The 26219-nt window shown below is 36.2% G+C and overlaps 2 protein-coding genes across 8 annotated transcripts in view; one reads left to right on the forward strand and one right to left on the reverse strand.

The window, feature by feature from the left end:
- The window catches only part of LOC134258902 (hsc70-interacting protein-like), a 66657-nt gene that overhangs the window by 35480 nt on the left and 4958 nt on the right, over nt 1-26219 (reverse strand). Inside the window, exons 8-14 of one of the 7 annotated variants that reach the window (XM_062741499.1) lie at nt 25693-25795; nt 25437-25553; nt 24952-25054; nt 24847-24900; nt 24327-24382; nt 23704-23844; nt 23039-23280 (exon numbers count right to left, since the gene is read on the reverse strand). In XM_062741499.1, the coding sequence (XP_062597483.1) occupies nt 23275-23280; nt 23704-23844; nt 24327-24382; nt 24847-24900; nt 24952-25054; nt 25437-25553; nt 25693-25795 (580 nt within the window). In that variant the 3' untranslated portion in view covers nt 23039-23274. Of the gene's footprint in view, nt 1-23038; nt 23281-23703; nt 23845-24326; nt 24383-24846; nt 25055-25436; nt 25554-25692; nt 25796-26219 lie in introns of those variants that run through there. The other 6 variants (XM_062741500.1, XR_009990236.1, XM_062741503.1 and 3 more) reach the window with 6 other exon arrangements.
- Nucleotides 291-21630, forward strand: LOC134258899 (uncharacterized). The gene is made up of 5 exons (XM_062741495.1): nt 291-500; nt 659-1342; nt 1790-2792; nt 17134-17184; nt 17842-21630. Exons 1-5 carry the CDS (start codon nt 368-370, stop codon nt 20918-20920), a joined length of 4950 nt encoding a protein of 1649 aa, XP_062597479.1. The 5' UTR covers nt 291-367; the 3' UTR covers nt 20921-21630.

Consider the following 26219-nt stretch of genomic DNA (forward strand, 5'->3'; position numbering starts at 1 on the left):
GCACCTACAAGACAACGGTAAGTGTGGGCGTTCTATGAAGTAACTTTTTCATCATAACTTTCGAAATCTTCGAATGCAGGGAAAGAATGGCTGGTTTAATTTTATTATCCAGTGCAGTTATAACTGTAATCTACTACAGCACTGATTGGATTATATATTAAAATTTAATCGCAAAAAAATATTCACAATTAAAAACCTGAAAGGTTTGACTCAGCGTTTAAAAAGGAGAATGATCAATAAGTAAATTGAGATCCATGCTAAAAAAGTATCCAATATGTTAAAAAATTGCACATTGTCCATATAAAAAACTTGAAGGGTTTTTACAGCAGTTGCATGAACTGCGATATGAGAAAATTCGGGCAGCATTATGGCAGAGCTAGATGTTGCTACTCGACGACGTCAGGTCGAGATTCTGCAGTGTATGGTTTCCCAAGACGAAGACGAAATCATATGGAAGTTGTCAGCTAATAAAGACATCATGAAACAGAATATTGGATTCGGTAATTATCGCTTTCGGTGAAAGTTGCACGAATGCTTGTTACTAAGCACCTGTAAATTTTCAATGAAACTTCGATATCGTTTGTAGTCTTTCTGTCACAAATTCTAAAACGTTTGACTGTCTCTTGTAATACATTTATTTCTTCCATCTTCTCTTCAGATTACGAGAGTCGTAACAGGATGTGCATCTGTGGACAGATGTTTGAGAAATTACGTCATAATAACCACGTGTTTCATGTGGAGAAGATGTCGGTGTGGGTGTTGGAGGGGCGCTGTCCACACGTGGAACAGACGGCAGAGTCCACCCCACAGCACGCATCTACAACATTCCTCCTCTCTGCCTGCGCGCTGGGAAAGTTAAGAGTGATTAAATTTTTAGTTCATGAACACGATTGTACTTTGAATGAACCTACACGAGCAACACTCTTTGCTCCAATACATTTTGCAATCTACAACAAAGACGTCGAACTGTTTAAATTCCTTACATCGAAGAAAGTTAATATAAACGTTTGCTGCAGGGGAGAAGAGAGATACTCGGCTTTAATGCTAGCTGTACTAGAGAATGCAGAAGAAATAGTACAGATGCTACTGAAAATGGAATCGCTGCAAAAGAACTTTGTTAACTCGTACCAGAAAGGAGCTCTGTGTTGTGCAGTAGAAATGAACAATAAGAGAATGGTCCAACTGTTGACTGATAATGGTGTCATGGCTACCCCAGGTACTCTTTATCGGGCAGATATTTATGGCGATGACGACATCACAGAGCGTATACTGCAGACACGAGAGGCCGACTTTTATACTCCACAGCAGCAACATACCCTTATCTACTCTGCTGTTGTGAAAGGTAGGAGCATAAAGCCTTGTTATTAACTCGCAACGGAGTTGGAAGGGATAAAGTAACCTGCTATGTTATATCTTTGTGTAGGTGGATGGGTTAGTTTGTCGTGTGTAAAGGGAGATAAGTAATTTGCATCTAGATCGATATCGAATTCTGTCTTGATTCATATTATGATATACACTTTGCTTTGCGTGAACTATAAAAGATAGCTATTTTACCTTCTGAACTTTATATAGGAAACATTTTAACAGAAGTACAATAATTACTAGTATTATTCTCTCCTGCAAGGGAATTCTCCGCTCTGCGATGCCCTTGTTTTGTATATTCTTCATTAATAGTTTTGACATAGTTACCCGTTGTCTTCTCTTGAAACACAATCTGTACTGAATTTCTACTGCGACACTTTCGAATATGAAATCTTTTCTCCATAAATTATCTTTATTTTCGTTTTAGGTAAAGCGACATCTCTGAACTTGCTTTTACAATATGGCTTCCAACTGAACCACCGCCCGGATTATCTCTGTCCAGTGGAAGAAGATCCATTATTCCACGCCACCTTACAAAATAATCCCGAAATGATTAACATTCTATTAGCGCATAAAGCAGACATCAGCAGAAAAATATATGGCACCACCTCTTATGATTTAGCTAGAATATTAGATTTAAAGGAGGTGTGTGTGATCTTAGAAAATGAATTGCACAGAAGATGTCTTCCCGTTAAATCCGAACTTCAGAATAATGCTAGTCCCTATATGACCATATTAACTCTAGCAGGAGTAAACAAGAAAGAATTTGTCTCTAAGCTTGTTTCTAAAGGTCTTGATATCAATGCCAATGATGATGGCGGGTTTACCCCTTTGCATGAATCCATAAATCATGAAGACGAAGCCATGGTGAAGCACTTGCTGCGGTGTGGCGCGGATCCTAACCGACAAAGCGCTGAACCAGGTTATATGACGCCTCTTCACATCGCCATTATAAAAGGCAATCTCAATCTAGTTAAAATGCTGCTGAGTTTGAATGTGAAGATGGAGGTGGTTCGTCCAGTCCTCGTCTTGTGGGGAACAGATACGTACTACACCGATTGGATCGTGGACCCCAAACTGATGCCGCGTCACCGCTCTTCTCTGTGTGACGCCGTCTGTAGGAATTTCGTAACCATCGCTCTCTTTCTGTTGGATGCTGGCAATAGTATAGCCGAAGAAGACCCAGAGAGTGTTAAATTTATGATCAAATATACGCGAAGTGACGTCATTCGCAGACGACTATTGGATCATATGCAGACTCCTCGAAATTTGGGTGAGCTGTGTAGGAATTACCTCAGACGAATGCATAGGAATGATATACAAGAGTTTGTGGCGTCTCAAGAACTTCCCCAATCTCTGAAACAGTCGTTACTGCTGCAAGACGATATCGAGCCTTCCCTGTTTGTCCAAAGAAATAAACAATGTACCTTCTAGAAACATAGGGAGATATCTAATGATAGGGTACCATAAGATATTTTGTAAAAAATAAATTGAAGAAAGCTGTTCTTTTAATAAATGTTAAAAATGCTAAAAAAAAAATTAAACGGATAATAATATAATAATACACAAAACAGTATTTTTAAAATTTAAATTCCTTTTACAATAAAATGAATCTTGCAGAATGCTATATCGTGAGCACAAGATATTCTCTGATTTCATTATACTAGTAACTGTTATAAAAGCGTTCGAGACATATATATAATGGCATGTTTTGCGCATTTTTTGTTTCCGGACAGTTGTTTACAGGAAGGTGCATTACCGTGTTAACCGATGACATTCCATAATGAATAAAAATCGTCATCCATAAAGATATTAAAATTATTTAATGGCACCTGCCGAAAAAAACATATCGATGCCCGATGCTTTAAAATAATAAAAGGGTTTAGAGATACTCAGATATTGAGCATCCATGTAGACAGAGAATTCCATTATTATAAGGGTTGAACCAAACGGCCTGCGGGTCTTCATTCCTTCTGACAGTTATCAGTATAGTTCGTTTTCTTTAAAGAATAATTTTATTTTTATAATGCGTTCTTTGCTTGTTTGTTTTTTCCCCGTCCATCTTAATGATTTTACACCAAATGTTATAGAGTCTGCCAGTGGAGAACTATAGGGTAAGATATACTCTGCATTCGAGGCCACGGAAGAAGTAGAAATATTTTCCGTGCCTGCACCTACTACTACATGAAGCCTCGGTTTATCCTAGTAACTGTATAGTCTCATTCAAAAGACCAGTCTCCACGATACGCAGTAGGATTATGTCTAACTCAAATTGAAGAGTTTCGTATCAGGTTTGACTTATGTCAGCTGTAATTCACCAAGATCAGTTTGGTTCAGTGTGTATCAGGTCTGGCTTATGTCAGCTGTAATTCATCAAGATCAGTTTAGTTAAGTCTGCATCAGGTCTGACTTATGTCAGCTGTAATTCACCAAGATCAGTTTATTTTAGTGTGTATCAGGTCTGGCATACATCAGCTGTAATTCATCAAGATCAGTTTAGTTAAGTCTGTATCAGGTCTGGTTTATGTCAGCTGTAATTCACCAAGATTACTTTGGTTCAGTGTGTATCAGGTCTGGCGTATGTCAGCTGTAATTCACCAAGATTACTTTGGTTCAGTGTGTATCAGGTCTGGCGTATGTCAGCTGTAATTCACCAAGATTACTTTGCTTCAGTCTGTATCAGATTTCGCTTATGACAGGTTTAGACATAATCAGGTCTGGTTTATGTCAGCTGTAATTCATCAAGATCAGTTTGATTAAGTGTGTATTAGGTCTGGTTTATGTCAGCTGTAATTCACCAAGATCAGTTTGGTTCAGTGTGTATCAGGTCTGGTTTATGTCAGCTGTAATTCACAAGATCAGTTTGGTTCAGTGTGTATCAGGTCTGGCTTATGTCGTCTGTAATTCACCAAAATCAGTTTGGTTCAGTGTGTATCAGGTCTGGCGTATGTCAGCTGTAATTCACCAAGATTACTTTGCTTCAGTCTGTATCAGATTTCGCTTATGACAGGTTTAGACATAATCAGGTCTGGTTTATGTCAGCTGTAATTCATCAAGATCAGTTTGATTAAGTGTGTATTAGGTCTGGTTTATGTCAGCTGTAATTCACCAAGATCAGTTTATTTTAGTGTGTATCAGGTCTGGTTTATGTCAGCTGTAATTCACAAGATCAGTTTGGTTCAGTGTGTATCAGGTCTGGCTTATGTCGGCTGTAATTCACTAAGATCAGCTAGAGTGCTCCAGTTCATATATGTTAAACATCAAGCTCAGTTAGATTACAGTTTCTGTCAGATCTTTGAGAGCTTGTCTCCATCATTTCCTGGCACAGTTGCAGAGACAATCTTTATCTAAGACAGACATTTTCTGTATAGTACATCAATGTTTCTAGGTCTTGTCTACCAATAATTATCAGTGGCTAAATGGGACAATTTTTATCCACCAGTCTCTAGAGCTTGCCGGAATTACAAGTCTTAGATTTTGTTTGTTTGTTGTTTTACGTCCCTCTCGAGAATTTTTTTACTTTGATGAAGACGCCACCAATTGCCGATTTAGGACTGCAAAGAGGTAGAGCCACTTTGGGCCTTATTTGGCCCTGAGAATTTCTGAAAATTCAAAACTGCTCAGTTTAGGTTGCAAATGCAGTATTTATCACTTGGACTGTTGGTGACCACGTATCTATTAATTGTGATGTAATTTCACATCTAGTCAATGCATTATGACGTCATAAAATGCGTCATTTTCCTCATATCCTGTAAATTCCTTTGAAAATGACCTAAAGTTGAAGCATTTTTTCAATATTTCATATAGAGCACAACCTCTGATCCAAAATATGCCAATACAAAATGAAAGGCCTATTTCTGAAGATCAAAAACATGTTTTATTTTTTGGATCGTGGGCTGTGCTCATATTTTAATTCTTTGCTCAAGGTAGTCAAATAAGCATATTTTCTGCAAATTTCAAGAACATTGCAATTTCTCAAAGCCTGTTTTCAAATATTTAGATTCTCAAAACGAAATTTAATAACAGAACATGAAAGCACCAAGTGTCTACTTTTTTTTGATACATGAAAATGGAAAGAGGGTGATAGTTAATTAATTGATATAAGTACAGGGGCATTTTATGCATAAGATGGCTCTTGCTCTTTATTCCTATGCTCGGCACTCAGGGACCATTGAGCAGTGAGGGGTCTTTTTCGTGCCAACAGCTACTGCGACACGGGACGTCAATTTATACGGTCTGATTCCACCGACCAGTCTCCACGGCAAGCAGTGGACGTGCTGATATTAGGCCTTTTTTTACACATTGAGTTGTCTACGAATTTTTTCGGGTTTTTTCCCCAAACATGCAAAGGCGCATACGGGTGTGACCGGTTAGCAGGTAATGCTTATTCCTCCATGGCACTTGATACCACCTTTGATGTTTTGGAGGTCCATGTATGCTCTGCCCGTATTTTCTAATGTTAAATGAACTTTTGAGCTCGAATACTGTTTGTTGCCTCCATATAATTATTGTCCCCCGCTTTCGCGAAAGTGAGGGGACATTAAATCTCATTCGTCTGTCCGTCCGTCCGTCTGTCTGTCCGTCTGTCCGTCAGTCTGTCCGTCCGTCACAAAAACTTTAACCTTGCCCATAACTTTTGATTTAGTGGAGCCATGACTTCCATATTTCATATGTGAATTCCTTGTGACAAGACCTTTCTTTGGGTACCACCAAATTTGACCTTTTGACCTTGACCTCGGAGTTTGACCCACTCTTACATGAAAATTTTAAACTTTTACTTTGGCCATATCTTTAGAACAGTAGATACCAGGACATTTATACTTCACATATGTCATCTTTGTTAAAAGACCTTTCATCGGTTACCAATAACCTTGACCCTTTGACCTTTACCTTGTAGATTTCTGTACTTGTGAAAAAACTTTAACCTTGGCCATAACTTTTGAATATTTAGGAACAGGGCTTTCATACTTCATATATGTAATCCTTGTGAGAAGACCTTTCATTGGATACCAAGAACATTGGACCCTTTGTCCTTGACCTTTGAGATTGACCTACTTTAAATAAGAAAACCTTGATAATAACTTTTAAAGGGTTAGGGCTAGTGCTTTCATACTTTACATATTTAATCCTTGTGACAAGACCTTTCATTTTATAACAAGAACTTTGATCCTTTGACCTTGATCTTGAAGTTTGACCTACTTTAAAAAAAAAAAAAGAACCTTGGCCATAACTTCTGAACTTTTAGGGCTAGGGCTTTCATGCTCTACATAAATATCCTATGTGGCAAGACCTTTCATTTGATACCAAATTACCTTGACCTTTTGACCTTGACCTTGGAGATTTTTGTACTTATTGAAAAAAAACTTCAACATTGGCTTAGATTCAAATTTCACAATTGTTTTCCAGTGAGAATATCCTACTTTTGGTACCAATTAATTAAATTTGCATTTAAGAAAAGTTTAATCTTTGATATGTTGCCATACAGGGGCGTCAGTGTTTCACAAACACATCTTGTTTACATTTGTATTTCTTGTGAAAAAGCCTTACTTTAGGTACCAACATATTTGATCTGAATTTGAGAAAACTTAACCTTCGCTATGTTGCCATACGGGGCCATCTCTTTTTCACAAAGTCAATTTATACGGTCTGATTCCACCGACCAGTCTCCACGGCAAGCAGTGGACGTGCTGATATTAGGCCTTTTTTTACACATTGAGTTGTCTACGAATTTTTTCGGGTTTTTTCCCCAAACATGCAAAGGCGCATACGGGTGTGACCGGTTAGCAGGTAATGCTTATTCCTCCATGGCACTTGATACCACCTTTGATGTTTTGGAGGTCCATGTATGCTCTGCCCGTATTTTCTAATGTTAAATGAACTTTTGAGCTCGAATACTGTTTGTTGCCTCCATATAATTATTGTCCCCCGCTTTCGCGAAAGTGAGGGGACATTAAATCTCATTCGTCTGTCCGTCCGTCACAAAAACTTTAACCTTGCCCATAACTTTTGATTTAGTGGAGCCATGACTTCCATATTTCATATGTGTATTCCTTGTGACAAGACCTTTCTTTGGGTACCACCAAATTTGACCTTTTGACCTTGACCTTGGAGTTTGACCCACTTTTACACAAAAATTCCAATCTTTTACTTTGGCCATAACTTTTGAATGGTAGGTACTAGGACTTCTATATTTCATATATGTATTTTTTGTAGCAAGACCTTTTATTGGATACCAACAACTTTGACCTTTTGACCTTGACCTTGGAGATTTCCGTACTTATGAAAAAACTTTAACTTTGACCATAACTTTTGAATGGTAAGCCTTAGGGCTTTCATACTTCCTATTTATAATTCTTCTGAGAAAACCTTTCATTGAATACCAAGAACTTTGCCCCTTGGACCTTGACCTTTGAGTGTCGCCAACTTTTCAAAAACGTTTACCTTGGCCACAACTTTTGAACAGTTAATACCAGGACTTTCATATTTCACATATGTATTTTTTGTGGCAAGACCTTTCATTTGATACCAACAATCCTTGACCTTTTGACCTTGATCTTGGAGATTTTTTGTACTTATGAGAAAACTTTAACCTTGATCATGACTTTTGAATGGTAAGGGCTAGTACTTTCATACTTCACATATGTAATCCCTTTAAAAAGACTTTTCATTGGATACCAAGAACATTAACCCTTTGACCTTGACCTTGGAATTCAGTGATAATTTCTAAATAGATGACTTATGATAGGGCGTTCATATTAGACACAAAATGTCACAGAAAATGACATCTCACCCAAAAAGACATTGAAAGCGGGGGACCACAATTCCTTGAATTTGCTTGTATCATTTGAATCCGCGACGTAAAGAAACGACGTAAGGAACATACTTTAGAGCAGACGCTCTAACCACTGCGCCGAGCGGGCGAGTCCGATCTTAGACGAAGAACAAGAACTTTTACAACATTCAAATATGCGTCCAATGCAAAATGAATAAAACAGTCAAAGCATTTTACGCATCTCCATCCTCAACTCAACTTTACACACTCCTATACTTCATGTAAATTTATACCTAATTCCTTTAGTACATTGAATAAGGCTGGTCATAAAATATCAATTCGTAATCCATATATTCTGAGAATGGAGAATTTTTATGCCCCCGTAAACGAAGTTTCGGGGGTATATAGTTTTTGTCGTGTCCGTCCGTCTGTCTGTCTGTCTGTCTGTCTGTCTGTTTGTCTGTTTGTCCGCAAAAACTTTAACCTTGCCTATAACTTTTGATTTAGTGGAGCTATGACATTCGTATTTCACATGTGTATTCCTTGTGACAAGACCTTTCTTTGGGTACCACCAAATTTGACCTTTTGACCTTGACCTTGGAGTTTAACCCACTTTAACACTAAAATTTTAAACTTTTACTTTGGCCATATCTTTTGAACAATAGATACCAGGACATTTATATTTGATATATTGTGGGAAGACCTTTCATTGGATACCAACAAACTTGACCTCTTGACCTTGACCTTGGAGATTTCCGTATCTATGAAAAAACTTTAACCTTGGCGGAACTTTTGAACATTAGGTACTAGGGCTTTAATTTCATAATTCACATATATAATCCTGATGAAAAGTCCTTTCATTGGATACCAAGAACCTTGACCCTTTGACCTTGATCTTGGAGTTTGACCTACATTAAAATTACAACATTGACCATAATTTTTGAAGGGTTTAGACTAGGGCATTCATACTTCACAAATTTAATTCTTGTGACAAGACCTTTCATTTGATATCAAGAACCTTGACTCTTTGACCTTGATTTTGGAGTTTGACCTACTTTTTACAATCTTTAACCTTGACCATAACTTTTGAACAGTAGGGGCTAGAGCTTTCATATTTCACATGTGTAATCCTTGTGACAAGTCCTTTCACTGGATATCAAGAATCTTGACCCTTTGACCTTAATCTTAGAGTTTGACCTACTTTTTACAAACTTTAACCTTGGCCATAACTTTTGAACGGTAAGGGCCAGCGCTTTCATACTTCCCATACGTAATCTTTGAGACAAGGCCTTTCTTTAGAACCCAACAACCTTGACCCTTTGACCTTAACCCGGAGTTTATCCTATATTATAAAATGTTAACCTTGGTCATAACCCTGAAACAGGTGTAGCTAGTGTTTTATATTTCGCATTTCTTGTGAAAAGGCCTTACTTTGGTACCAACATATTTGATCTGCATTTGAGAAAGCTTCACCTTCGCTATGTTGCCATACGGGAGCATCAGTGTTTCACAAACACATCTTGTTTTTTCTTGATTTTTTTTACTTCATTTTAATGGACAGAAAATGAATTTTATCACCAAATGTAAAAACAAAAAGTTATGGGTCTTTAAAAAAAAGGAGTGAGACACTTGATTCATGAGATAAGAATCTGTATGGAAACCATTACTCCTTTTTATTACAGTATATAAATCAAATTTTAAAATATCACCGCCATCTTAATATTATTTACATAATTTTATACATAGGTACTGGAAAACAAGACTCCATCCTCAATATTCTATCCCGGGGCTGGTTCTCCAACTAACCAAAGAAGCCCGGGGCTGAATAATGGGAGGGGGCCCATTCCAGTATCTGTGGCTGTGAAATTTGAATTCTACTTTAAACAATTAAATCCTTTGGTTTTCTCTGAAGATACATGATAATATTTATCTTAAGTATACTTAACACAAGATCTTAATTTATTGAGGATTACCAATCTAAAGATTTATGTGTCTTTGTTTCACGGAGTTACTAGGGGTTATTAGATATCACAAATATATCATCTATACACTGAGTGCTCGACAGCGATTGAGAATTCCGCCAATATTGTGTCAACAATACGAGTCATTTTCCACAGGCAAACTCTGATAAAAACAGGTGCTTTTTAATTTACTTTTGGAGATAAGTGTGGGAGCAGTGACTCGCCGGACGAGGCGAGGTATAACGTGGAGAGGCGGGTGGTCCAACTTTAAGGGTGGAGACACCAAGTTCTTGTTCAGAGATGAACTCTAGGTCGTGATCCTGAAGGAATAAAAAAAATATCGAAAACTTTCAAGGTAAATTTTTACATTTTGAGAAATCATTAATTTTTTATTTCGAGAACAAGAAGTTGTTGGACTTTGAACTTCTTTTATGGATTTCTAAAAAAAAAAATATTTTCTAAATAATGCTTTATATGTTGAATTCAAAGAAAATATATATAATGGTGGGGGAAATGGGATTCATTGTTGTTTCATTTGATTTTATGGTTCTTATTTTATTTTCATTTTTGCTATTTAAAAAAAATTGTAACTACAGTGTAGTAATTAATTTTTTTCGATGATTTATCACTTTTTCTTTGTTTTGTATTTTTTTTCTGTTTGTACATGTATGTTTAATTGAGTGGGTTTTTTTTGTGTGTGTGTGTGTTTTGGATGGGGGATTTGGTTGGTTTGGTGTTTTTTTATGTGTGTTTTTGGCTGTTGGGGATACTGATTTTTTTTTTTTTTTTGGATGGAAAGGAGGACATATTTGGTTAAATTATAATTTTTCTTAATTTTTTGAATATGACGTCCTATTTCATGTAGATATTGACAACTTATTATACTGCACTGGAATTCCACCCTCTGTGGTGCAATTCTTTTTTATTTCATTTTTTTTTTCAAAGTCTTAGACCGTGACTTGTTATAATCCCAGCAGATTTGGTTGGTTGAATGATTTTATTTAGATGTTTTTGTAAGTTTCGCTGACTATAAACCGTGAAAGATGATGTTAGGTCTGAAATTAACCGTAGAATTATGATCACAGGAATTTGAAGAGATGAAAAAAAATAATAAAACCCAGGACGTCGTGACTTGGGAAAGTATGATATTATTACAAAGAAAATATTTTGTACATTTAACTCAGTCATAAAAATGTAGAACGATTTCGTTAAGAAGATGAACCGATATTGAAATACGCCGCTTGTAATACATATTGTTGACATTGTATAGGAATGTAATATACAAAGCATAAATTATCATCAATCACTATTTATCGCACACCTTTCCATCACTGATCGCAGGTATATAAATATAAGGTGGGCACACTGTCTAGAGTTTCTCTTGATTTAGCTGTCAAACAACTAGACAGACAAAATCAATGTTCCCTGATTAGAAATCTCTGTATCCCATACAGAGGTACAACAAAACTCTTCTAATTCCCAAAGATAAGGTGAAAACATTTTAGTGTTGATATTTTAAGCTCCCATTTGAATATAACTGAATTGTTGTTGTTTAAATATTACAAAAGTGTATGTTCATGCCTAGCTACATGAAAATGTTTCAATTAATTTTGATTCAGTTTAACTAGAAGTCCAACCGTATTTATCTTTTTAAGAATAAGTGCGCATAAAGCGAATGCGGAATCGGTGATATATTATTCCTGGATAAATGTTATCATTGTTAAACTATTACAGAAGATGAACAACTTAACACTTGATTGTCCCATAGTAAGATTTGTGAGTGAAGAACTGATGCTTTCGTACTGCATCACATTTCAAATGATAAAATTTCTAAAATACCAACTCTAAGGGAAAAAAGACAACAAAATTGTTGGTATTGATGCCTATGCGCCAATCATTCATAAGTAATTTTTCAAAAGTATGTCAAGGTCAAAAATTCAAAATTGTTTGTACCCAAGGTCAGATCCTCTCAAAAGGAATTACATACAAAATATGAAAGTCATAGATTCTGGAATTCATAACATGGCCAAGTTAAAGTAGCTGGTGACAATACCTTTGGATCAACCCTCGTATTTTTATTTATAACATTCATAGATTGAAAGGGGAGCTTTGTCACAAAATAATGTTCTGTCGGCAAGTGAGCTATCTATAAAGTTCAAAAGAAACATTTACGAAACAAGTTAAAATTTATAAGGACAGTCGTGCACATTCATGGAGGAAAAGGGGCATATTATCCAAAAAATAATTCGCCAGTGAAAATCTCTGCGATCTTTTTATCAGAATCACGGGGCGAGGAGAATTCAATATTTTTATGTTTTTAAGATCAATGTCGGTATGGAATAAATAAATTTTTAATAGTTTCTTATTTAAAAGGATTAAGTAAGTGGTTCAAATTGAATTGGCCCTTTAGATGCATTGGAGCTGTACGCAGTTTATAAAATAAAGAGATGGGAAGAAAGTCTACCCACGTGTCTATACTTAGGGACGTCGTACATCAATTTAAGGCATTTGCAAAGTCATAAAACATGCATGATATAAAATAAATCTAGCTACTGCTCTTACAAGTATTGAAGTTAGAGAATGCGTGAATCATTGAGACTAGTAATTCAGATATGTCTTCTCAAACCAGTAGTCATAAAATCTCAACAACAAAGATTCTCTTTTTTTCTTTAATTTTCTTGGCAATAAAAAGAAGCAAATCCAGTATTACCATGGTGGGATGTGTTTGTTCCCCCCAAAACCTAAATGACAACAGAATATCACAGTATTTGTAGTTTATATTCTGAGGCACGAAGCATTGAGGGGGGGGCATAGGAGGGGACACTTTTTCAATAATTAAAAGTTGCTAATTTAATAATGAAAATGTTCATTGAAGTTGGAATCTCACCCCCCCCCCTCCCCACCTCAAACCCCACGAAATAATATTTTTGGATTTGGACTATTTTCCATTTTCTTTTTTCGCTTGTCATACTTTCTTGGCTACTAGGACTTGAATCCTTTCAAATTGCGCGCAAACATTCTGCATAGTGAACACATTTTGTACCGTTAACCGTCGCCATGCATTTTCAACCGTTGCTATATGTATTATTAAAAACAGTGCACAGGCATGGTTTATGCATGCGATAGTGTAACAATACTGTTTTAGAAATGTTTTGAGACCTATCAAATTTATATTTTTTGATATGAAATTATGGCAAAAGCATTAAACACAATTAAGTTTTGAAGATTTTTTTCTGGTTCTCATCCTTCTGCCCTCCGGAGACATGACTTCGTTACAATTGTGTAAAATGTATGTCAATTCATACGTGATTTATTTCTTTACATTGGGGTAAAATATATGTCAATCCATACATAATTTACTTCTTTACACTGGGTAAAATGTATGTCAATCCATACATGATTTACTTCTTTACACTGGAGTAAAATGTATGTCAATCCATACTGATTTATTTCTTTACATTGGGGTAAAATATATGTCAATCCATACATGATTTATTTCTATACACTGGGGTAGAATGTGTGTCAATCCATACATGATTTATTTCTATACACTGGGGTAAAATATATGTCGATCCATACACTGGAGTAAAATGTATGTCAATCCATACATGATTTACTTCTTTACACTGGGGTAAAATGTATGTCAATCCACACATGATTTATTTCTTTACACTGGGTAAAATGTATGTCAATCCATACATGATTTATTTCTTTACACTGGGGTAAAATGTATGTCAATCCATACATGATTTATTTCTTTACACTGGGGTAAAATGTATGTCAATCCATACATGATTTATTTCTTTACACTGGGGTAAAATGTATGTCAATCTATACTTGATTTATTTCTTTACATTGGGGTAAAATATATGTCAATCCATACATGATTTATTTCTTTACACTGGGGTAAAATGTATGTCAATCCATACATGATTTATTTCTTTACACTGGGGTAAAATGTATGTCAATCCATACATGATTTACTTCTTTACACTGGGGTAAAATGTATGTCAATCCATACATGATTTATTTCTATACACTGGGGTAAAATGTATGTCAATCCACACATGATTTACTTCTTTACACTGGGGTGAAATGCATGTTCCTAATGTCTGAATGAATCATTTGTTTCACATTACTTATCTTTTTGTAAAGTTTTAATTATAAGCAATACAGATAGATATAAGTGCATGGAAGTAATGGTAAATACAATGTACCTTAAAGATACTCTGTCATATGTGAATTTTATTAATCACTGATGTTAAGTCGAGTTTTATTGTCGACCGCCTTATAATTCCACAATAATCCTGACGAAGCGAGGATAAATTGCCTAGGTCGTCTGTTTACCCTTTGAGAGGGAAAATGACCTGATATGACCCGATGTTTGAAATTCTCAATCGAACCTGAATATCTAAGTAAATATAAGAGCTCAGATTCTCCTCTAAAAATTACGCCCTGCAAAGAATATTTGAAAATTTTTGAGTGGGATGATATCTTAAGATATAAGGCATTTCTGTCAACCAAGTCCTCCCGACATTATCAATTTCAATAATTAGAAGTTTCAGTAAAGCACATTTGTTAAATTTGTTTAAAAGGGTTTAAACAGGTATATTCGACTGGACTGGCACACACAGCTTTTCTATACTGCGTAGGCGACTCGAAGAGAGAGAGAGAGAGAGAGAGAGAGATCGTGGTATGCATTAAAACTTGGTCAGTATTATTATATCTTCAAATTACTATGAAGTTGAATTTATTGGGAAAACAAATTTATTTCGTAAGAAATTATGTATACTTAGTAATTTCGGGGTTGCTTGAGATGGATTTTTTTTATTTTGTCAAAATTTTTAGAATTTAAAAGTCGCGTATATCAATTAATTGATTTATCAGAATTAAATACACATTTTCAACAAAGTGTCGTCCTATTTAGAGATATTCATGCTTATTCTAGGTGGTTATTCTCGCAAAACACACAGAATACCCAATTAGTCAAACTATATCATGAATCTCCAAATAAGGAGATAATTGTTTTTGCCATAGTTGTCTAAAAATCATAAATGTTTCCTTATTGCTAGGAAAGATTGATTCTTAAGTACATGTATGTTGTTGACAATGACCTACAAATGGCCATATCTTAGAGGTCAAGGTCACATAGTCATAAGATCTAGAATTTTACTATTGGAACATTTGTGGAACTATGGATTGGAAAGAATTCACTTTTTAGTATGTTGTTTTCTTAAATAAAGTTTCACGACTCAGATTCATTTCTCAAAGGACAATGTCCCTAAGCAATGATCTAATCTCAGAAGATGACGGTGTAACCATTTACAAACTAAAAGGACTTGTCCTCAATGTCAAGGTCATTGGGATACGTGTACATGTATTACATCTAAGTAAAGTAATTGAAAGAGCGTGCCTCCTCTAATTGACTCTTTGTAAAGAAAACATTTGTTTATTTGATACGATTCTTTCAAGTGCAAAATTGTACGAACTGATGTGGAACATTACTTTAGCAGACTAGATGATCAGTCCATCAACGGCTAGATAGGAGATCCCACAGATATAAAGACAGATCGAGTATAAGACAAATAGAACAACAAAAATGACGGTTGTCAATGAAAATATATCTGGATTATTTGAGTATATACTGGGAGATTTTTAAAGAATTTTGCATGCAGGTGATATGCAGTGAACATGATGGATTAAGCTTAAGGGGTGTGATTTATTGTGCTGAATGAAAAATGGTCCCAGGTCGAACTTTCTTGATGACAGTGCAGTTTTTAACGCCTTCTCGGTGCACATTATATTATTGTATAAATGACATAATATTTTATTTGTATAAAGGACGGTTTAATCCCCTGTCATTCATATGTTTTGCAGATCAGGACAATTCAGCAAGCCGAGATGTTAGATAGAACCGCCTGAAATAAAGATATTTGGGGTATGCATGCTTTCATTTTATAATTTTTTCTTATCTGTAAATAAATCCTGCAAAATAATTAAGTTAATCTAACACTGCTGGCTAACATGTAATTCTATTGGATCACTTAAACATTTATAGAAATCGAAACGAAAACACCGAGAAAACTTTTTTACATTTACTTAAAATGGAAGAGGGTTGGGTACAAATGAGAATTCACAAATGAAGGCAGTTTTAAATGTTCCCATCTCTTACTTAACTCACTAAATCGAGATACATATAGCAAGAATCCTTTGTAAACTGCACAGAGGGAAAAATACTTACTTATGGTAATTTTATTCAGTTTGAGTATTTTGCTCTCCGATCTAAAATGGATAAACTGAATTTGCAGTATATTACTGAATTTGTAATTCTTCTAAAATCTTAACGTATGATTATTACATGTAGGACAAGATAAATGTTCTAAACTAAAGTTTGCATTTTCAAGTTCTTATATTTCTTTTCATCAGTATTTCGTTGCTTTTGTTAATTGTTCATGTGCGATGTGTATATAAAATGGATAAAATCATTTCCTTTTTTTTTATTTACATTTTTGGGAAGAAAAGAATCTCTTGAATAAATAATGTCCATTTACACAAGAATGTATCTGATTATAGGCAACAACATAGCAGTATTCTAGCTTGCCTCGATGGGAAATTGGACTGTCGGGGAATTAGTTATTTACTAACAGCATGAAGAAGATATACTGAAAAACAAGGGCACTGTAATAATAATATTAAAGCAATGCAACCAAAATTAAGCAAAGATAAAAAAGAAATCAGGAAAATTGTGATCAAAAAGCATGAACTATTGAAAAAAGAAAATACAGGCACTTGACGGAATGTTTTGTACCACACATATTCGGTAAGGATAGTGATTTATTATGTGTCAACCAAGAGGTTCTCTGAACAGGTTTGATTTACAATAAAACAGCACAATGTTCCTATGCAGATAAGGCTCAATAGAATCTAATTTGTTCCCGCTTGTGCATGTGACATAATATTTCTACCAGTATACCTGGAGAGTACGGGGCGTGTTTAAATAACGGCGGTCTAATCCACTGTCATTCGTTTACTTCACAGATCAGGACAATTCATCACAGAGATGTTTAACAGACCAGTCTGTGTGCAACGGTATGCAAATATAGTGAATCTTTTCTTTTCTTTTTTTCTCTTTTTTTTTTTTTTTTTTTTTTTTTTTTAAGTCCTTTGGGTGAATTTTGTAAACTTTGCACTCACGCAGTTTGTTTTTCTAAATGTGCACCGTCATTTTTAAACAAAATTTTTGAAGCATTGATTGATTGATATCTATTTAAAATTGATTTGTAAATGTTATGCTTGATTGAAATTATGATTTACCAGTAATGTAGGTAAAGGGTGAAGATATCGAACGGTGATCAATCTAAAAAACAAAAGCCTCAAACAATACAAATATAGGGGAGGTCATAAAACACAGAGCCCTGGAAACTCTAGAGGTAGGATCATGTGCCTGAGAGGAGTAAGCATCTCGTGTTGGCCGGTCAAACACGCCGACGACGCCGGGGGCCCTATGTTTTGTATTGGGGTATACATGTACGTAATGTGAAGAAATCGGTTATGACAACTTTTATGCTCTAGCAGTGGCAACCGATTATAAGAGTACATGTACTTATCTAAAGTGTAAAATCAAAGCCCTTTAATAACTTAATAGATGAATATAAAAATATACTATCTTGAACAGCAATTAGTTTGGAATTCAATCTTTCAAAATATATATACTAAATATGTATAAAAGTCTTCTTATTTTTACAGAGTCATGGAAGTGTACAAATGCGTGTGGCTTACCATAGTGTTACTGGGGATTAGCCATGGACTCCAAACTAGCGAGGACCCCAGGAAACCGCAACAAACACCAGAAGACCAGTGTGTGATTAGTCTAAGAGACCCGACATTCGCCAAGTTCTTAGACGACCCCAAAATCGTTTTATCCGAGTTTACCTTTGAGTTGTTTAATTATTCTGTAAATCCACTAAGGACGGATATGACGTCAAACTATAAGCCATGGCGCTGGCATCGAACACGCACGCAGCACGGACGTACACTGCTGATGTTGTCCTTTCATTACGATGTCTTGTCCATGTCCATCTTGACCATTGGTGTTGAACATCACGATGTTGTTTTGATGGATCGCCCATTTGGTTGTTTTCAAAACATAACGGCCCTGGAAAGGGTCGCTTTGATACGGGATTTAATTCTGGACAACTTTCGATTAGAAGAAAAATCTAGTTCGCAGATCCAATTTGAAACACGTATAGAAAGAACGGTTTACGTCTGTAATGAGGTCGTGCTGAACAGTAATGGCTACGCGGAATTCATCAATCGTTGTTGTGGACAGAACCCTGATAACAGTATAACCTGCACTGACCAGGTTCAGCAGGGCTGGATTCTGCTCCTGTATATATGTATTACGTTTGTGAAGCTGATTGTATTTTGCTTCGCTCCGTTAATTATGCCCACTCAGATGTACAACGCTTCTTACGTGGCATCCGAGTACGCGGTAAAACTTTCCAAGGAGCTCAAGCTCAAACTGTTTGTGACTGAGAGCACTCAGACTTCCGTGAGATACAAGAAGAGACTCACGCTGGAGGATATCGCCGATTGGAGACGTTTCCGAGAGAAGCTAGAAACGTGTCCAATGGATGAAATTGTTCCGATCACAGTCCCCGAACTAAGACTCAAAGTAAAAGGAAAGCGGATCATTCCTGACAACGATCCGCCCACCGGAGTGTTCAGGACGCTGTATGACAATCTGATCCGCTGTAAGATCAAAAGGCTGGATCCGTTCACTCAGTGTTGTGACATGAGCGTGTACGCGTCACTGGAACCCATGATAAAGAACAAGTGCACGTGGCACATGTGCGTGCAGACGTTAGTCAAAGTGCTGTTGTTGTTGCTGGTTCCACTTCCGTTTTATGTGCGTGTGTTCATTTATTATTTCTTTGAGGAGGACGAGGTATTGTATCGAAAGAAAGTAATCAGCCACTTAGATCTGAAGCAAGAGTTTGATTTTTATAGAGGAAATATCATTCAGTATTTTTCTCCGACCCATGGGGTTTTTATTGCTACTTACGTGTTCTATTTTCTTTCGGGGGTAATTCTGGGCTTTGCCGATGAATCAGTGAGAGACAAACTGAAGTCCATTTCCAGAGATTCTTTACAAGACATGGCCAATGTGTCACGGACAAGTGTGCTACAGGTGATGCTACGTGTTGGTTTGTGGCCTTTCAAGAAGTGTGGCCTCATAGCAATTATACTGGCACCATTTTATTCGTTTGTTGCTGCACCTATATGTGGAATTATTTTTTCTCTGTACTGTATACCTACAATTTACTTATCATACAGATTATTATTTCATGCCAGAAAGAAATTTAATGGGGATGATTACGAATCGGACCCGGACAAACCCATCAGCAAGAAGAAAGAGAAAATTTTAAAGGTCCAGAAGAAATTATCTAAAATTGACAAGAGTGTTCACAGCCGCCAGGTAACTTTGGAAGAAAATAACAATCACGCCATGACGTGGGGGTACGGGAAGTTGAATGCTGTCCGGCGATTCCTTGTTCAGTGGATCGTGGGGCTGTTCTGTCTGGCTGTCCTGTACGCCATCATCCTGATCATCGTGGAGGCGGTGGGTTTGATTGTAGAGGTCATGGCCTTCACCATGATGGGGATCATCATCAACGCCGGAAGTACGCTCCGATACGTCTCCATGGCGCTTCTCGTGATTGTGTACATGCACGACTGCTACAGCAACGTGTACGAGAGTTATCTGACGTTTGATAAGAGTGTTGTGGAAGATATAATGGATCGCGTGGAAGATCTCAAAACCGTAGCCAGTCTTCCCTCTAATATGCAAGAAAATGTTGCGTTTCAGGTAAAACCCGTCGAAGCAGTGGATGAAATTCCAACTACTTTGACATTTGAGAAGAAAGACCCTTCATGGAAGATTGGTCACCTCTTGTTATTCTTGGATTCTTTCGATACTCCCAGAATTCCATTAAGACTCTTCCAGAAGGTTTGTGAAATCCGAGTGCATGGTGCTCCGGGTCCGGTGTATATAAATCTTCTACGCGCCACCGGCAAATTTCTCATCATCGTCATCTTTCTTTTCTTTGTAATGATTGTCGTGATGGCGTTTGGAAATGTCCATCAAGTTTCCTCTACCAATCAGACACTAGCAACTCTGGCGGGAGGCTTTGTGCCGATGCTTTTAAAAAATGTGCTTCCAAGGAAGTCGGTTAAACTAAATTTGAAGACTTTGAGTTTCAAAGGGCAAATTGATGAAATAATATGCGACTTTAAACAAAACTGGCCAATTTATGACTTTGTTTTCAGGCGGGAGGACGAAGATGAACCTGAATCGCCTGAAGACGTAGACGAAGCGAGCAAGGAAAGGAAACAGAGTTTGGGAAATGTACTGGACGACGTGGAGGGACAGAACGCAGATGACAAGGGGAAAGAGAAAACCGTCAACGATAAGTTAGAAAAGTACATGAAGGAAGGTATTGAGAAAAAGTTATACACCGAAAAACGCCAGAAAGAGCAAAATGGAACTTTAAAAGACGCTAGTGAAAGTACGGGAGGAAAGAACACTCTCGGTGTGGATATGTTTTCCAGCCGACTGTCGTTAGTGGATGAAAACTTTGTGGACATTTTTATAGATCTGAGCGTAGCTGATACATCCATTCCTTGGCAGATCTACGGCTCGGCGGAAAGTCTGCAGTCAGCTTCCATGTTACCACCGGAGTATGAGATGGAACTCCAAGCTCCCCCCTCTTATCCCGATGTCAAAGTCACCATTCCCGAAATTAAAGTAGATGCTTACTCATAGGACCAAATACTTCACAAAAATGGAATTTCCAAAAGTCATTAAATTATTTTAATTTTCTTACCGAAATATTTGCGGTTTATTATGCAATACATCATGTATTTTAGTACCACCATGAGTTGACACTGTATGAGTATTTAAATTCCCCAAAATAAAGGTTGATGGATTCGGAAAAATCATCTAATAGATGATAGAAATGTTTTAAAATATTTCTAAATCTGTGTAGGTTAAATCCAATGTCTTAATCATTGATGTGAATCGTATGTTGAACTTGCTTTTCATTCATGCTGTATAAATCCGGGTTCAAAAAATGGAATTATCATAACCATATTGCCCAATTTCGCTTGAACTTGTCAGATATAAAAAACGTGTTTTTTTAATGCAGGATCGTTTTTAGGATTGGGGGGGGGTCTTAGAGGAATATCTCTCCTCCCAGTCCGAGTTTTTGTCTTGGTGCCAATTTTGTATATATTGGTACATTCTTTATTTTTTAATACAGCTGAACAAAATAAAGTACTATTTCTTAAAAATATGTCTTGTGAATTTTTTGTGCTTCAAATTTACTTCTCCCCTGTTCTAATGGTCTTGAATAGTAAGTGATAAATGAAATACATGTACATATACAGAATTCTTATACCTTTACCATGTACTTGTACATCTGTTAGTATATGTATTTTACAAAAATATAAATTTCTTTAAAATTGTAACCATGCTCCGGAATTAAATGTAAAATAAATGAATGAATCCAGTTTTATTTAGTGTATACCTTTAATGAAAACAAATAAACCATCATATACATGTACTACAGATGAATACAGAACTTGCATGGTAGGCAAAAACAATTCACAATACAAAATGATTTTGTAAATGTATTCAAACAAGTCACCAAAATTGATGAAGATGCAGCAATTAAAAATGTATGTACATTATTTGGAATGATATCTTTCAATAAAAAAACGTGTTTACAGATAAGAAAGATTTGTAAACAAGAGGCCCATGGGCCACATAGCTCACCTGAGTAACGGGTGAAGCAGATCTTTAGCAAATTTCCCCTCTTGCTATACCTATTGTGCCCCCCTCCCCTTTCATGATTTTAATACTTTAGAATTACACTACACAATGATGCTTCCACATAACGTTCAGCTTTCCTGGCCCAGTGGTTCTTGAGAAGAAAATTTTTAAACATTCGTTCTATACATTTCTATGTAAAAATTTGATTCCCTATTGTGGCCCCGCCCTATCCCCGGGGGTCATGATTTTAACAATTAATATTACACTGATGCTTCCACATAAGTTTCAAAAAGAAGAAGATTTTTAAAGATTTGTTCTATACATTTCTAAGAAAAACTTGGATTTCCTATTGCGGCCCCGCCCTATCCCCGGGGGTCAGGATTTTATCAACTTAATATCTACACTACCCAAGGATGCTTCCACATAAGTTTCAGCTTTCCTGACCCAGTGGATCTTAAGAAGATTTGTTCTATATATTTCTATGTAAAACTTGGATTCCATATTGTAACCCCGCCTTACCCCCGGGGGTCATGATTTTTAAAAAATTACACAAAATGCTTCCACAAATTAGCTTTCCTGGCCCAGTGGTTCTTGAGAAGAAGATTTTTAAAGATTTGTTCTATATATTTCTATGTAAAAACATACCCCCGGGGGTCATGAGTTTAACAATTTAATATCTACACTACCCAAGGACGCTTTCATATATGTTTCAGCTTTCCTGGCCCAGTGGTTCTTGAGAAGAAGATTTTTTAATGACCCCACCCTATTTTTGTATTTTCTTGATTATCTCCCCTTGGAAGGGGACTTGACCCCTCATTTTAACAATTTAAACTCCCCTTTATCCAAGGATGCTTTGTACTAAGTTTGGTTAAATTTGGTCCATTGGTTCTTGCAATAAGAAAATGTAAAAGTAAAATAAATGTATCATAACTAAAGGTAAAAAAAATCTAGTGTATATTTACGTTTTGTGGAGTTTGTATATTGTGTGTGGAATTCTCTAAATGTTACTTCAAACAAAAGATGCACATTCTAGTGTTATACCATTAACAGTAAACTGTGTGTCAGAAATAAAAAGTTAAAAAAAAGGAAAACCAAATAATTAACGGTTTACTAGATTGATCAATTTAGTGAACTTTTGTATACAGCACACATACACAGAATTTATACAAGCTTGGATAAAAAGGTATTAAAAAATTCAAAATGAAATTAGCTTGCTAGGATCTGTAAGTGTAAGTAATGCAAAACATGCATGGTTATAAATATATTGAATACAAATTTAACTTTACAGTCCACAACATCTGTTTTTCATTCTTCTTTCATACTTTCTACACAACAGTTGCTTGACTTTACATCTGCAATAAAAGCAGAAAATACATGTATCATAACTAAAGGTACTGTTCGGGTTCAAAAAATGACCCCCCCCCCCCATTTTAGAGCATTCCCATGGGAATGCCTGAGAACATCTATCTGTATGATTTAAAATTAAGGACACAATGGCACTATGTAATAAAGATTCTAGTGAAGTCTTGTTAATTTTAGTTGGTGATATAGAAAGATTTGCAGATAAAAGATGGGTACAGAATTAAATCCCAATTATTGTCCGATAGAAACATAATGTAGAGAAATTTGGTGATTCATCAAATTGCATTTACTGGTGTAAGAGGAGTTGTGTATTAGAGATCACTACCTCGAAGTATAATAATGGATGTACAGACACTCCTTCACTTAAAGCTGTAGGTAATAAAAAATATCTGTTTAGGAATGACCAATCTTACCGTTGGTCCACCCGGTGGTTTCCCTCCAAACTTGGCGGCCATTTTGTTGATGAGAGACTGGACTTTGGGGTTGTTCTGGTACTTCATCATGTTCTGTGGATTCTGACTGATATCCTGGAAAGCGGCTGCTACCTCAGGGTCCTACAGAAAAAATGGAGCTTCGTTACAGCAAAGGGAGAATTTAACATTGCAAACAACAGGGCTTCATTACAGCAAAGGGAGAATTTAACCACGCAAACAACGGAGCTTTTTACAGCAAAGGGAGAATTTAACAATGCAAACAACAGAGCTTTGTTACAGCAGAGAGATTTAGCAATGCTCATTAGAGCAAATATTTTAAATATACATCTGTAAGTTTTAGGCTGCATCGCAATTACATGTAAAAATACTGTAAATGTACTGTATTACATTTGGTTTTGTATTCTTTTAAGCACCTTTAGCAGAAACCATCTTCCACTATTTCAACTACAACACTAAATGTCTTACACACATAAACAAAGAAAAGGACATTAAGTAATGCGCTTAATGAAATCTACGCTAACTTGTTCAAAAATCAATTTCCGCCCAATATCGTACATGCTAAATATATTACATTTACAGTAATAAAAATTATATCCACTTACAGAGAAAGCCTGAACAATTTCTGGGTCATTCATAATATTGGATAAGTCTGGCATTCCTGTAGATAAAAATCAAGAAAATATATAAACTTCGCAACTTTAGTGAAGACATTTTAAACACATATTGACACATGCTTCAAAATGCTGAAATTGTTGTTTCTATGTTTCCAAAATGATGTTTTTGCCTAGATTGATTAAAATTGACCCAGAAGTTCTGGAAAAGTATGTGAAATATAAAATATTTAAAAAACAAACAACAGAGAACAAAACAATTTCATTCATTTGAGCCTTACTCTCATGAGAGCTAATAAAAGAGTTGTTTTTTGGTGTTATAGTTACGAGGCATGCCTCTCGATAAATAAACTGAATTTTGAATTGGCCATTGATCTTTCTGACAAGTTTTAAAGGAGGTCTTTATTTCCACAGACATGGAATCTACTTTGAATTAAAACATTTCCTTGCATTTCTGAAATCTTTGCTCTTGCAATGAACTGATCTTTTTACAAATGTGTAACACAATTACCTCCCATACCACCTGGCATACCGCCCATACCACCTGGCATACCACCCATACCACCTGGCATACCGCCCATTCCTCCTGGCATACCGCCCATTCCTCCTGGCATACCACCAGGAAATCCACCTGGCATACCACCCGTACCACCTGGCATACCGCCTGGAAAACCACCTGGGAATCCCCCAAATCCTCCTGCTCCACCAGTACTGGCACTCTATCAGATATTAGAACAGGAATTAATATCATACAGTTATAGAGTTAGACAAAACAAATATGCAGGTAAAGTCTTCTGAAAACAAGTTTATCAAAGTCTAAGGAACATATAACTTTCATAAATATGGGTTACAAAATTCGACCTCAATCAGCAAGTCATAATGAGACACACATGTCGATTACAAATCACTTATTACCTTCAATCATAACAAGTCCAGAAAAAACATGTTTGTTAAATGTGGCATACCACCTTAACAACTATAACATTGCTTTGGCTTCTATATACCTAAAACTTCTTTTTTTGCATTATCCTGTCAATTTAAATGACATAAAATTCCCTTATATTTAAAGCAATTTTTGCGTTTTGCTGTTGAACAACTTACAGCCTTGGCTCTTTCATACTCTTCTTTTGCTTTCCTCATCCTTTCCTTTCTAGCTTTGATTTCTTTTTCCTCTCTTTTCCTCTCGTATTTCCTGTTGTGCTCCATGATTTTCTTTGCCTATACGAACATGCATTAACATTGTTTCTTTTGAGAAATCTTGAATGGAATCACAAGCATAAAATAGAAATTCTATACATATAAAGTGGAAATCAAAACAACATATCCACAATATCTTTACCATTTCTGCAGTACTTACGTTTGGTGTGACCTCGTGCAGCCACTCATTGGCTAAATCATCAAAGTCCAGCTTGGTTGCCATGGTGAGGTCATGATAGGCTTCCTCCCATTTCCCCAGTAGCCTGTCAGTAAACATGATCAAGATTTTATTTTAGATCAACACTCTGAGCAATGATCATCATATATTTCCATTTCTAATTTTTTTTTCTCTGTGTTAACTATTTGAAAGTTAGCGGAGTTGATTTCTTGATCATTCTACCAGAAAGTAAATTAGGCAGGTCGATGGGTCATAAGCTAAGGAGGCCTAATATGCATGCAAATCTCGTGCGCATCTGTCTCTGTGTCTGACGCAAAGGAGACAAAATATGCATGTGAATCTTGTGCGGCTGCCCCTGTGTTTGACGTCAGTGGGCGAGGACTATTGAAATAGCCATGGGAGTCTACATTTTTAAAATCTAAATCTACAATTTTATTGCAAAATGAAATGGAAATATAAGGAATCACTGTCTAGTTAGTATAGTATGCCAGGGACATCAACGCTAGTGC

This window comes from Saccostrea cucullata, unplaced genomic scaffold (genome assembly GCF_032062105.1).
Source record: "Saccostrea cucullata isolate Sc308-1 unplaced genomic scaffold, CSIRO_AGI_Scuc_v1 ctg2680, whole genome shotgun sequence".
Lineage (NCBI taxonomy): Eukaryota > Metazoa > Mollusca > Bivalvia > Ostreida > Ostreidae > Saccostrea > Saccostrea cuccullata.

Bases quoted from the DNA above. Each gene is read 5' to 3' on its own strand.
- LOC134258899 (XM_062741495.1), top strand. From the start codon at position 368: ATGGCAGAGCTAGATGTTGCTACTCGACGACGTCAGGTCGAGATTCTG. The intron at 501-658 runs GTAATTATCGCT...TCTTCTCTTCAG, and splicing joins GAAACAGAATATTGGATTCG to ATTACGAGAGTCGTAACAGG. The intron at 1,343-1,789 runs GTAGGAGCATAA...TTTTCGTTTTAG, and splicing joins CTACTCTGCTGTTGTGAAAG to GTAAAGCGACATCTCTGAAC.